This window comes from Rhinoderma darwinii, chromosome 8 (assembly GCF_050947455.1).
Source record: "Rhinoderma darwinii isolate aRhiDar2 chromosome 8, aRhiDar2.hap1, whole genome shotgun sequence".
Classification (NCBI taxonomy): Eukaryota; Metazoa; Chordata; class Amphibia; order Anura; family Rhinodermatidae; genus Rhinoderma; species Rhinoderma darwinii.
Genome location: NC_134694.1, coordinates 82,007,428 through 82,021,653, shown reverse-complemented (window position 1 = coordinate 82,021,653; position 14,226 = coordinate 82,007,428). Strand labels below are relative to the sequence as shown.

Here is a 14,226-nt window from a genome sequence, read left to right as displayed (position 1 = left end):
TTTTGAGGCGTTTTTAAAAAAAATATATATATAGGGGGAGTAATAAAAAAATAAATAAAAAAAAAAAAATGTTCAAAAGGTTTTTAGAAATAAATATATATATATATATTTCTAAAAACCTTTTTAACGTTTTTTTTTTATTACTCCCCCTAGGGGACTTGAGTTAGCGATCTTTGGATCGCTTGCACGATACACTACTGCAATACTTATGCATTGCCATGTATTGTGTTTTTACCGCCTCCTAGCGCTTAATAGGAGCACATGGATGGCAGTCCTCCTGGGGCCCTTCAGTAGGACCCCAGGCTACCATGACAACCTCTGCACACCGAGAAGCGTTGCAAGGGAGCTGAAGTACTGTTGGAGGGGGCCGCAGCCTTCCTTCAAGGTGCTTAGATGCTAGTTGCTATGGACTGTGTCATCAGAGTGGAATTGGAGTAATCTTGGATACAGCCGACACCCACTGTGTGAAGTGGGCTGACGTAATCCTATGTATGCCTGTGACGTATGCCTAATAGTGGCATGCATCACCCATAGGTTACTATGGTACCCGTTTATAACAGACGCCACAGTTAGGCATCCGTCACTGCCTACGTTTAACGTACGCGTCTGAAGCTTTTTCCGAGTTAGGCGCCATGCACACGATTGTAGAAATCGTCCGTAATTGCAGTCCGCAATTATTCTTTGTTTTTGCAAAATAGCAATGCAAAGGCATCACCAATATAAAACGGGTAGCACTGGCCGAATCAACCAACATTAATACAATCACTTTCCTCCTTTCCCTTATTGAATGTAACTGGAGAAGAAAGCAAAAAACGCACGGCGCCACATACTGCAGACCACCAAAAGTAATGGAATAAAACAGAGGAAAGTTAATTGAGCTCACCTCTTGGCGTTGTGCTAGCACAGGCACAACGCTGTTGTAGATGTATAATGAAACAGGTCTCATTAGACCGCTGCAGCCAGGTCCCATCCGGTAACTGGAGGTGGTTACCGCTGTAAAGTATTTGCAGGAAGAAAAAATTGGTGGACCATATACGGCGCTGCTGGTAATAAAGGTAGAAGCAATTCCAGTGTTTTGAAATACAAAAATAAATAATTTATTGTAAAAGACTACACGTTTCAACTCTGAGCCAGCATCTTCATCAGGCCAACGCTTGGATTGATGATGAAGACGCTGGTTCAGCGTTGAAACGCGTAGTCTTTTACAATAAATTATTTATTTTTGTATTTCAAAACACTGCAACTGCTTCTACCTTATTGAATGTAGGTAAGCTTCCCCTACACCCCTGACCATTTACATGGCGGTATCTAACAATTCATCCCACAGAGACCAAATCATATCCTATTTATATGCAGGGTTTTATACATCGGTTTATATCTATTCATTCAGCCAGGATGAGGAGCTATCCTTTTTATAATGAAAAATGCGTTAATTATGGTTTAAATTTTTTTCTGATTTTAACTAGTGGCAAAGTTGGCCAAAAACCGTGCGCATAACGTTCATGTGGGAGTAGAAGTTTACTGGCATAATGTTATTAACTATCGCTTTGTTATTCCATCGGCCAAATATCACATTTAACTTTTAGATTCTAGATTTCTGTTTTCTGAATATTTTTTTTTAAAGAATTTTATTTTTAACTTGTTAGGCCCTGTTCACACTGTTTTTGACGCGGAAACAGTGTCAAAAAACAGGACAAAAAAAACCGGGTGGCGGAGGCGGATTTTTCCAGCGAGTGGTAAAACCGGCTCGCGGGAAAGAGACATGTCCTATCTTCATCTCTAACCTCCCATTGACATCAATGGGAGGTAGAGAAAGCGTTAGTCGCAGCGTTTTTGGCCGCGGTTGAAGAACGCGGCAAACTGCGTGCAGGCAGATCAAAATCTGACTCAAAATTCCAGACGGGCTTTTGAGCCGGAATTTTCGGCCTGCAAAAAACTGTGAACATACCCTTACACAGATGACAATCGTTCAATGCTGCTTTATTGCAGTAGCTGACATCTTTTATTTGTTTCCTGGATCTTAACGTTGAAATAAGCACAAAATGACTCCATAAAATTTGTTAAACCAGAAATGTGTGCAACCCAAAAATGGCCTGTGCAGCATAAGATCACTATAGCGAAAGCTGCCTCCCTGGCTGCGCCTCGTCAATAACTACGGGGTGCCTCCCAGTTTGAGTGTCACCGGTTAACTCCTTGATCCCTTCAAAAAAACAGTCGCTATTTGCCTGTATTGAAACTGATTTATTTTATTTTCTCCCTCTAGATTATTTTTTTGTTTGCATTAATGGCTGCATCTTTTTGAAGGCCCAAATCCATTCTGTAGCTCCAATCATGTGCAATTTTTGCGGCCGCTCCATAGAGGAGAACTGGGCTAGTGTCTAATACCAGACTTCAGCAAGTGCCTCAGGAGGAAGCAGTAGCCTGAAACTAACACCAATGTCCCATGGGAGAAGTGGTAGTTGAAAGTAATGGCGACGTTGCTTGCCATGACTATCACTATGGCGGTAGCGGCTTTTTGCAGCTGGAGCAATTTGCATGGGGATACATTATTAGGGCTAAATATAGATACTCTGCCCTTGGCGTTTTATGAAGTTACCCTCCAACTGCAGGGTTGCTTACCTTAAAGTGTAACTAAATGTTTAACAAACTTCTGACATGTCATAGTGACATGTCAGAAGTTTGGATTGGTGGGGGTCCGAGCACTGAGACCCCACCAATCACTAGAACGAATGAGTTGAAGCGCTCTTGTCAGCGCTCAGCCGCTTCGTGTCTGTTCAGCTTTTTCCGGATAGCCGATGTATCAGAGTACGGGCTCATAGACTTTCTATTTAGCCGTATACTAATACATTTATTTCTGGAAAAAGCCAAACCGACATGAAGCGGCTGAGCGCTCACACGAGCGCATCAACTGCTTCGTTCTAGCGATTGGTGTGGGTCTCAGTGCTCCGACCCCCACCAATCCAAACTTCTGACAGGTCACTATGATATGTCAAAAGTTTGTCAAATGTTTAGCTACACTTTAAATTACACGTGTTCATATACCCTGTTAGGGACTATTTGCCAGAGCGCTAAGTGGCTTCAAATGGCATCTTTCCGTCAAGAGGGCCTGTCACATGTCCATGCATTACATGGACAGCCTATTGATTAAAATGAGCACTGTGTGGCGTGGAAGTTACGTAGTATTTTCCTAGCGTTCTTTTGTTGTAACGTGTTGGAGCATTTGGGCCCTATCTTTGCTGTTCGTTAACATTAAGCTTTTTTTCTGCCATGTGTTTTATGAAGGTTCAAGTTATCTGATACGATGTCCTTGTCCTTTAGCACAGCCCTTGATGTTTTTGCTCAACTTTTTTAATTGTATATAGGCCACATTTGCCCTTGGTGAATGGTTTCTATTTAAATATTCTCTGTTTAGCTCAATGCTTTTCCAATGATTTCTTAATGGATCTATGATTAAAATGAGGAAGGATCGGTCACCAGCAACGTGCTCTCTGGAGAAGGTTTTTAAGAAGCAGAGCAGTTTGCCTGGTTAGTCTGCATGTTCGGGCATTCCAGGTCTGGGTCTTTGTAGAAGCAGATGAGGAATGTTTCATACAATGCAGGGTCTTGGTATGGTTTGGTGACCGTACATCACTTATTTTTATGTATGTAGATACTAACAGCGCTCGATTTAAACGCTATTTGGAGCCTGTGGGTTTACTTCAGTTCACACAGTCTTTTGCCGAAATCGGCTCCCATTGATTTCAATGGGAGTCGGAGGCGTTTTGTTTTTTTCCGGGCGGCTTTAAGCCGTTTACAGCCATTCTACCTCTGACCTCCCAATAAAATAACTGGGAGGCAGAAAAAGCGCATTTGTGGCGTTTTTTGCCCGCGGTCCTCAATGGCCACGGGCGAAAAACGCAGCGAAGAACTGCAGGCAGGTCAAAATCTGCAGATTTTTTTCTGCTTGCAAAATACTCTGTGTGAACTAGGCCACAGTCACAGAATAAGAGCTGTACTTATGACATCCTCCCTCATCACACACATGCACAAACTATCAGATTAAATGATTTTAAAGCATTGGGTGTTAATAAATATATATTTTATTTTTTTAAATCATTCATAATTTACCTCAGAAATTACTTCCTTTCTGTATATAGACAAGAGACAAGAGCAAAGTGAATTTAGCACAGGCCTGGACAAATCCTAGTCAGGTGTAGGAGCCTGCAACACCTCTGTAAGGCTAGGTCCACACTGCAACCACGGATGTGCCCCTCCAGTAGTCCGGACGAAGCTCCCCTCCCCAGTATATACTACTGGAGGGGCACATCCGTGGTTGCTGTGTGGACCTAGCCTTAGAGGTGTTTCAGGCTCCTACACCTGACTAGGATTTGTCCAGGCCTGTGCTAAATTCACTTTGCTCTTGTCTATTTACAGAAAGGAAGTAATTTCTGAGGTAAATTATGAATGATTTTTAAAAAAATAAATATTTATTAACACCCAATGCTATCATTTAATCTGATAGTTTGTGCATGGGTGTGATGAGGGAGGATGTCATAAATACATATATATATATTCTCTATCTATCCGTCAAACTGTCGGACAGTGATAGAGCATGGAGCTGAATGTTATTTGGCACAAGGTGGAATCACCCGGTTTACCGAATGACTAAAGTGCAGGGAGCAAAACATGGTAACCAGCGCAAACTATTAAGTAGCCATGTACCATGTGATCAGTTGTCGTCCAGTTCGGATTTAGCAACAACCAGTGTAAATGTGACTGAAAATGTCGAGCAATTAACGTAAACCATTTATGGGTGCGACTGTTAGACTATTTTGATGCATTGGGTAAAAACCATTACCCACATCTATAGTAAACACAGCCCGCAATAACATCTGGGTTTGGTAATTCTCTAACCTAATTATATGGTGGCATAAGGAATCTTAAATATGTTTTTATTTCCAGACTAAAGACGTTAATATTGAATGGGATGGTGGGGGGCAATTTCATTCTGCTTTGCTTTTCAAGTTTAATGGTTTGTGGGTTCCTTCTATTTTAATCCTATCTGGACAAACTCCTCATAGTCATCCATTTATGTAGCTCTGTGTAATGCCAAAACGTGGACTATTCCCAGGCTGACATTTAAGAAATATTTGAAGCACGTATCCTTTACATTCTACCCAAACAACAAACTCTTTGCTTTGTTTCTTCCAGTGCCCTTAAAGATAGCCGTTTTCCCCCAATGACGAGGGATGAGCTGCCACGGCTATTCTGCTCAGTGTCTCTGCTTACAAATTTTGAAGATGTATGTGATTACTTGGACTGGGAGGTAAGAGATCAAGTTGACGTCCGGTTGAAATATCATTTATTTTTGACCAGGCGTAAATATTGGTTTTTTTATGCGTTACTCGGCCTGCACTGTCAGGACAATATTTAATTTGCAGCCTAATGTCCAGTATTTAAAGGGAATCCAAGCTGTGTCCCCATGCACTTGTATGTCCAAAGTGCTCTCCTCCAATGTCCAAGCCATGCATCTGTATGCTCATGTCCACTTTTATGTTCTGTCTTGCTTAATATTCCTGCATTTTCACTATAAACTCCGACATTAAAGCAGACCTGTTAGGGATCGCATCCCATGAGCCGCTGACAAGTTTACTTTGTAGTAGCTTTTATTCTGGCTCCTGGACTCACTTCTTATTGCAAGCAATACCTCTCATCTCCCCCATCCACACACCGTGATTGACAGCTCCCCTATAAACCCGCTCCCAGCTATGAGAAGTGAGTATTTTATATACTGCCAGCCAGTAATTTAATGGCTGTACCTATTATGATTTCCAGGAATAGCAGTAGAAATAACTTGACAGCTTGTATAATTTCTCTGACGTATGCTGTGCTCATGGACTCAACAGGGATTTGGCTTAATCTCATCTGATATACATTTGGAGCTGTCCAGCTGCTTTACTCTCATTGATGGCTGTTGTATGGCGATCCCCAGCTTTGTCATCCCTGCCTTCATTTTGGCTGCAGCCCTAATAAACCTTCACACCCGCTACGTAATTGTGGAGCTGATCCATTAATGCTATACTGTTTGCTATAGAAATGACTTCTCTCTCTGTATGGACTTATTTAGAAGGGACACTAAACCTAAAGTTTATCTTATCTCCCTTTGTATTCAACTGCACAGCAATCTATTGTTCCTTGTTATCAGCCATTTCAGGCTGCGGAGAGGCTGATTCTAGTGTTCTTCAATGTGTTTACTGACAGGATGTCCAGAAAAATGTCTGCCCCCATGATCACTACCTACATGTGAGTGAATGATATTACCAGCTCTTTTTATGAGCTACACATTTATGAACTCTGTACTTTAGGTTTAGTAGCCCTTTATGAAGAAAACACTTGTTTAACAAAGCTGCTAGAAAATGAGCCGGTCTCCCAGTGCTATTCCTGTTTATAGAGGAAGGTAATACAGCAATACCTTTCTCATTCTATGCAGTTATAGATGTATTCTGCATAGGAAGTAATTTTGGAGAACCTGTTGATAGTGGACACACGCAAGAAATCGGGCAAACATGGTTGCCACATCTACAGGCTTTGGCACTAAAAGCACTAGAATGAGGGTTGAGACTTTTCGTGATATTTAAAGGGGAACTTTTGGCAAAAACAAAATATACTTGACCAATCCAGCTTTAATGTCAAGATCCCCTGCTGTCATCTTGCAGACCTCTCCTGAACCCTGCTTCATCAATCTCTCTCCAAAAAGCTGTGGCTGCTCAGGTGAGCAAGCAAAAAAATGAGCATGTTCAGAGTGCTATATTATGTGCAGGTGCCTGGGAGGCTTATGACAACCACCGTTCCGTTTTGCCATACAACAGGGGATTAGTACCAACTAGATAAGAGTGATTTTACAACAGTAATGAGCAGTGTAGCTGTGAATCCAGCACTGTGGTGACATACAACACTTACTATAAGCTGCTGCAACGCTTCTGTGTGTCTTTCTGCCTCCTCCTGCTCCCTACTCTTCCTCCCCTCTCTTTAGACTTCTATTGGCAGCATATAACCTAATCCCTCAATGAGCTGAAAGTCTGTCTTGTCTTGAAAAGATGGGAAAAAGCAGCAAATTCAGAATAAATGAACAGTTAGGAAGGAGGGGCTGGGTAGGGAAGGAGTCTGATAAGTGGAGAAAGTGCCATATTTCTCCAATAAGATATTACAAAGTTTCTTATGTTTTGTTATACTATTGGTTTATGCAAAGTTTGCTCAAAGTGCAGTGCCTATTTAAGTCACAAAATTATATAAAAATGTCATCATGTAGGACAGAGCCCGCTGACCATCTTATTTTCTGTCTGTAGCTCCAATGTGTCCCACTGTGTTTCACAGAGATCTTGATCACTCATATCAGTCCCTAATGAGGCTCACAACCTAATTTCCCCTATGTGTCTGTTCAAACGTCCTATTCATATTGCAGTTGTCGCCAAGGTTCTTGCAAACTGCTGCAGTTTTTACCGCAATTTTTCAAAAATGTATGCAAAAATCATGGCTGCATTATGTGAATAGACCCTATTATAACTACACACTGGGGCCAAATTCATAGGAAGCCAGTATGCGGAAATGTGTGGGAATATCCAGAGCATACTACTAAAATGTTTGGAGACCCCTAGACGGCAACAAGTATCAGGCAATTGTGTTACCCTGGCAGTGAATATGTATACTCTGCCTGTCCAAGTGTGCATATCTATAGGGAGATAGCGGTCGGCACTATGGTAGTTACCGTGTGTGTATGGCCAGCTTTAGACTGGCGAAAGGGATGGTAGACTTCTGGCAATTCAGCACTGTTAAAGTCTGAAAATAACATAGACTGTAAGTAACAGCAGACGTGATCTCTGTATGTGTTGGCTACATTATTCTTCTTGTACACATGTCGGCCTTTTACAGAGCTTCTGTGCATTCATTCCTGCCTCTGTTCCTTCTGCAGAACTTTGACGGTAACGTTGTTGGGCCTCAGGTTTAACATGCACACTCCCTTTTTTTTTTTTTCTTTGCAGCACTAACTTCTAGAGGACAAGCACAGGAAAAAAAGGGGCCATAATACTTTGTGACCTTCCACGCAGCACTTGCATTATTGTTGTATTATCTCTCCTGAAATATACTAACCAAACTACCGGTTTCTTTCAGGTGGGTGTACATGGCATTAGAATAGAATTCATCAATGAAAAAGGATCCAAAAGAACCGCCACATACTTACCGGAGGTTGCAAAGGAGCAAGGTCATTGATGCACTTTATTTCATAACAATTGGTTAAAGAGTTTAAAAAAAAAAAAAAAAAAATTACATACAAACCAAAATACAAAATGTGACCTTGCACTGATGTCAGATGGTGGATCAGATTTTAATTGTAAGGCTTTTATCTTATACTAAATACAATGTAATGTTACATATGTATGTGTTTTTATATACTAACGCTATTCCTCTGTAGGTCAATAAGAAGGTAACATTTAAAAATCAATTGCAGGTGGAACTGTTCTTTTTAAAGAGATTCTCCAGCCACAATCCATCAAATGCTATGACGAAACAGATTTACGTTCATTTAGAATGGTACTTGGCATGCTGCAGCCCTCTCCGGGCAATTTAAGAAGTGTCTAACCCCTGAAACCTCTTCTATACAAGCTCACCGCATCATAGTAATGTCCTATTCCATCAAGAGGGGGGGCTTGACATCTCCCTAGAGTCCACTGAGGCTTGTAAATATATTGCAGGAATTGGTGGCTTCTTAAAGAGGCTCTGTCACCACATTATAAGTGCCCGATCTCCTATATAAGAAGATCGGCGCTGTAATGTAGGTGACACTAATGCTTTTTATTTCGAAAAACGATCTATTTTAAACCAATTTATGAGCGATTTTTAGCTTTATGCTAATGAGTTTGCTAATGCCCAAGTGGGCGTGTTTTACTTTAGACCAAGTGGGCGTTGTACAGAGGAGTGTATGACGCTGACCAATCAGCATCATGCACTTCTCTCCATTCATTTACACTGCACTAGCGATATAGTTATATCGTTATGTGCAGTTACAAACACTAACATTACTGCAGTGTCCTGATAATGAATATACATCACTACCAGCCAGGATGTGATGTTTATTCTGAATCCTGACACTTCTGAATCTTTTCTGTGAGATTCCAGCAAGGCAAGCATAATCTCGCGAGATTACGATGTAACCGGTCATTTCAAACGAGATTACGTTTGTCTTGCTGGAACCTCACAGAAAAGATTCAGAAGTGTCTGGATTCTGAATAAACATCACGTCCTGGCTGGAGGTGATGTATATTCATTATCAGGACACTGCAGTAATGTTATAGTGTTTGTGTATGTAGCTGCACATAGCGATATAACTATATCACTAGTGCAGTGTAAATGAATGGAGAGAAGTGCATGATGCTGATTTGTCAGCGTCATACACTCCGGACAACACCCACTTGGTCTAAAGTAAAACACGTCCACTTGGGCATTAAGAAACATTAGCATAAAGCTAAAAATCGCTCAAAGTGGTTTAAAATAGATCGTCGTTCGAACTAAAAAGCATTACTATCACCTACATTACAGCGCTGATCTCCTTATATAGGAGATAGGGCACTTATAATGTGGTGACAGAGCCTCTTTAAACGGACGGAAGTGCACGCTTTAGCTGACTGAAGTACTGTTCTATATGCACTTTGATATGGTTGTCAAATTATGGATAGAAAGCCTCTTTAATCTAGCACAAGTACAGTAGGTGCGGAGTTATACTGACCTCCATTACAATTTCTAAACTATTGCTCAGGTATCGTCCCGTGGACCACCTCATGTGTGGAAGACCCACCAATGCTAGAAGCTTAGAGTCTCTGTCACCACATTATAAGTGCCCTATCTCCTACGTAATCTGATCGGCGCTATAATGTAGAGAACAGTGTTTTTTATTTTGAAAAACGATAAATTTTGAGCAAGTTATGCTCAATTTTAGATTTATGCTAATTAGTACTCGCGAGATCACGCTGTGTTGCTGGTACTGCTAAAAATGAAATTGAAAGAAGTATATGACGCTGATTGGTCACTGATTGGTCAGCGTCATACACTTCTCTTTAGAACGCCCAGTTGGTAAAAAAAGTAAAAACACGCCCAGTTGTCTATTAAGAAACGAATTAGCATAAATCTAAAATTGCTCATAACTTGCTCAAAAATGATCGTTTTTCAAAATAAAAAATACTTATCTACATTACAGCGCCGATCACATTATGTAGGAGATCGGGCACTTATAATGTGGTGACAGAGCCTCTTTAAACACTGAATTTATTGGCCTATACTTTCTTTCATTTACCTCTATTGCTATATTTACACATGTATTCTGATACATCACTGCATAAATACACTTTAAAGCCCCCTGCACAGGTTACATATTAGCTGCCGATTTACCGATGGCAAATCCGCAGTTTAATTCAGTACCAGATCTGAAGAAATCTCAACTACATGCTGCAGAATTTTAAAATCTGCAGCATATAAATTTCTACGGCAGATTTCACCCATTTTTAATAAGATGGGTGAAAACCACGTGTTACACACGCAAATGCTGCAAATTAGTGGAGAGATCCGCAGGCGGATTTGCAGTGGATATTTCCGCTATGTGTGCAGGGGACCTGAGGGAAAATACTCTTGATTCCTTAAATCCGCCATCAAGCTATTGGTATGAAGTCTATTAAAAATATAAAGGCAGCAAGATTAAAAAAATATATATATTTTTATGTGAATGCTTAGTATTCTCCAATAACAAATGCTTGTTGAAATAAGCTCAATAAGATGCTGTTGACTGATCCAGTGTTCTTACTGTATCAGTATAATACTACTTTGCGTGCATAATGATGTACTCCAGTGGATGAATGACTGCCTGGATTTCTCCTTTGTTCTATATTACTTCCTGTACATCTGTTCATTAACATGAAAGTATTGATCGTATTCATAAATCAATGAATGTTAATGTGTTAATGGGATTGTCTGAGATTGAAAAAAAAAGTCATCTCCTGCAGAAACGGTGCCACTCTAGTCCATGGGCTGTGTCCAGTATTGCAGCTCAGCCCTATTCAAATTAATAGGCCGGAGCTGCAATACCAGATATAGACAGAGTGGCGAAAGAAGCAAACTCGTTTCAGTCATTTCAGACAACGCATTCAATGAGTTAAACTTCCCTGTGGATTCATACAATCCATAATTAGAATATCGCTATAAGATCTACCAGTAACACATGTAGTCAACTATTATAAGTTAAAACAACAAAATGTCTACCGGAGATATGTTACGATCATACTAGGTTTTACGTTTGTGGACTCTGTGGCCAATTTTATTTAAAGGTGGAACGTCTCTTTAAAGTGAAGTCTCCCTCTGATAACCTATTGTTTAAAGCCCTTTTATTAGATCGTGTTACGCTGATCGCCACCCCTTGTCTTCGTTTTAGCTGACCACCATGCCAAGTGTGGTTCTTGGCTCTGATGGACCGCCAGCATCCATAGCGATTTACAAAGGCCTAGTGATAAAACTGTAGTAATAGTTAAATCTGGTAATGTTTAGTTTTTATAAAAAGTTGATCTACTTGGTCTAGGCAACTTTACCAGCTAAATAGTTAAAACAGATGTTTTTAGTGTTGGCTGATGATCTACAGGCGCCGTGCAGGCATTACTTATTAACTTTTTGGCAGTAGAAAATTCTTGTAATGCCAAATAGACAATTGTGGAGATTTTTCAGGTTGCTATGCGTTCAGATGTTCAATTATTAAAAAACAAAAGCGGGGTTTGTCTTGAATGTTTTTGTAGATGTGGAGGCACATCCGGAGATGGATTCCCTGCCATTATATGCAGCTATGTGCAGTGTAGGCAGCTTTGTAATGAAAGCTTCTATAGGTCCATGTACGTAGAAATCAGTGGAGTTTACTATGGGTAGGCAACTGCTGAACTCACTCAAAATAGTCCTGGTGCTACATCACCTACCATATAGCAGCCGTTAAAGGAAATGTTCATCTGCTGGATAACATTCTCAAGCCGTAGCAAGCTTACCTAGAAATAAAAAATTAAATTTTTACTATAAAATGTCTAAAGCAATTACAGCAAGTTCCGGGAAACTGCTTTCTATGTTCTCTATTAAGACATATAAACAGCATTGGATGGGTAGGACTAGAACATATATAGTAACCTACATTGTCGTCATGTCATTTATGTACAGTATTTAGAAGCTTTCGTGTGTTTTTCAGTTTGTTTTATATGATGTATAAATGGATGTATATTGCAGAAAATGAAGAGGCTCCACACTACAGATATCTACGTATAATATCTAATTGTCCTTCATTGGAGAGTTAAAGGGGTTGTGATAAATATCTGATTGGTGGCGGTCTGGCCGCTTGGAACCCCACCGGTCACGAGAATGGGCTAACCGTGCCGTTATTGGGAGCCCCATAGGAATATAGCGGTAGTGTGCATGCTCAACCACCGCTCCATTCATTTCTATGGGGCTGCCATGCGTGATCTTCAGCAGTTGGACCCCCACCGAACATATTTATCACCTATCCTGTGGATAGGTGTTAAATAGTGTTCACTGGAAAACCCCTTTTAAGATCTAGTGACAATATTTTGGGCTTCACAAATCAGACCTTGGCCTCCAATTTACCAAAGCATTTTAGGAAATGAAGAGCTTTAATTAGTTGCTATGGACAACAAGGCTATTTTTTGTTAGACTGTTTTTATTAAGGGGCTGTTTACCCTGAATTCTTCTTCATGTTCCTGTTCAAAACAAACATGGTGTTAGGTTTTTAAAGACTAAGCGTATGTTCACATGCAATGTTTTCAGACGTAATTCGGACGTTTTACGCCTCGAATTACGCCTGAAAAAACTGCTCCATTACACCTACAAACATTTGCCCATTGCTTTCAATGGATTTTACAGTGTTCTGTTTGCACGAGGTGTTTTTTTTTACGCGTCGCTGTCAAAATACGGCGCGTAAAAAGACGCCCGCGAAAAAGAAGTGCATATCACTTCTTGGGACGTTTTTGGAGCCACTTTTCATTGATTCCATTGAAAAACAGCTCCAATAACATCCGTAAAATACGCAGCGAAAAACGCGAGTGGCACAAAAACGTCTGAAATTCCGGAGCTGTTTTCGCCTGAAGACCGCTCCGTATTTTCAGACGTATTTTGCTAAGCCGTGTGAACATTCCCTTGAAACGAGAACTTTTAGTATGCTACACAACCATATACTGGCCATGGTCCGGAGATTAGTTGTATTCTGTGGCAAGGCCCGGCAGACCTATAGGTCAGATTAGTACACAGCGTTTGAGATTTCACTGTATAAAACCTTCAGGTTATACGCTATGACTTATTCATGACAACATTGGCGTTTTAAGAAACGTCTAAATGAGTTTTTCAGGATCTTTGGGGAAACACTAGCTGGAATAGACCATAAATTGAAGCATATTTTCCCATTCAAGTTGACACATTGTATATAGTGGGGGGGGGGGGGGTGTGTCTCTAAAACTGCCGCTAATTTGTCTCATCTGTACGCCACATGCATAAGACTTCAGATTTTAAGAATATATTGCTCATGAGACCTGCTATGACTGCATTTTAACTTTTGTTCTTGCCAGAGTTGCAAAATATTTTTATGCAAATGTTGAAAACAGCCCAATAGCTTTTTGCATTAAAACCCCTGACTCCACTTTAAAAGCTGCGTTACGACAATTCACACTTTTTATCTCTGCCTCAATGTGAATGATCTTCTATATTTAGCTATTGGCAGTAATATGAGCAGACAAAATAGTTTGTCCAAGTTACAATGTTTTTCATTGTGTGATCAACTCAGTAGTATGATATGTATTCGAACCATAGACGTGTTGCCTATAGCAACCAATCAATCCAGCTTAATCTGTCCTCTGTAGTTTATATCCTAAAAGCTGGCAGCTATAGGCAACAAGGACTGGTATCATACATGGCCCCTTTAGGGTAACGATACTGAAAAATATCCCAGCAGAAATAACAATGAGTTAAAGGCAGAATGGAAGTTATAGAGAAAATGAATGCAGTTTGACTTCACTATAAAACAATATGTGGACATAGGACGCTGCTAACACTGTTTACTTCTGTAGGTTGGGACCACATACAAACCATTGATTCCTTATTGAGGAAAGGTGGATACAAAGCTGCAATCAGTAATGACTTCAGGAAAACTATTAAACTGACCAGGTA

General features: G+C 40.4%; 1 protein-coding gene across 2 annotated transcripts in view; it reads left to right on the top strand.

Annotated features, from left to right (window-relative positions):
* AMMECR1 (AMMECR nuclear protein 1) overlaps window positions 1-14,226 on the top strand; it is a 145,549-nt gene that overhangs the window by 121,474 nt on the left and 9,849 nt on the right. For both annotated transcript variants that reach the window (XM_075835817.1, XM_075835819.1), the window contains exons 4-6: window positions 5,191-5,305; window positions 8,149-8,239; window positions 14,127-14,223. In XM_075835817.1, the coding sequence (XP_075691932.1) occupies window positions 5,191-5,305; window positions 8,149-8,239; window positions 14,127-14,223 (303 nt within the window). The remainder of the gene's footprint in view (window positions 1-5,190; window positions 5,306-8,148; window positions 8,240-14,126; window positions 14,224-14,226) is intronic.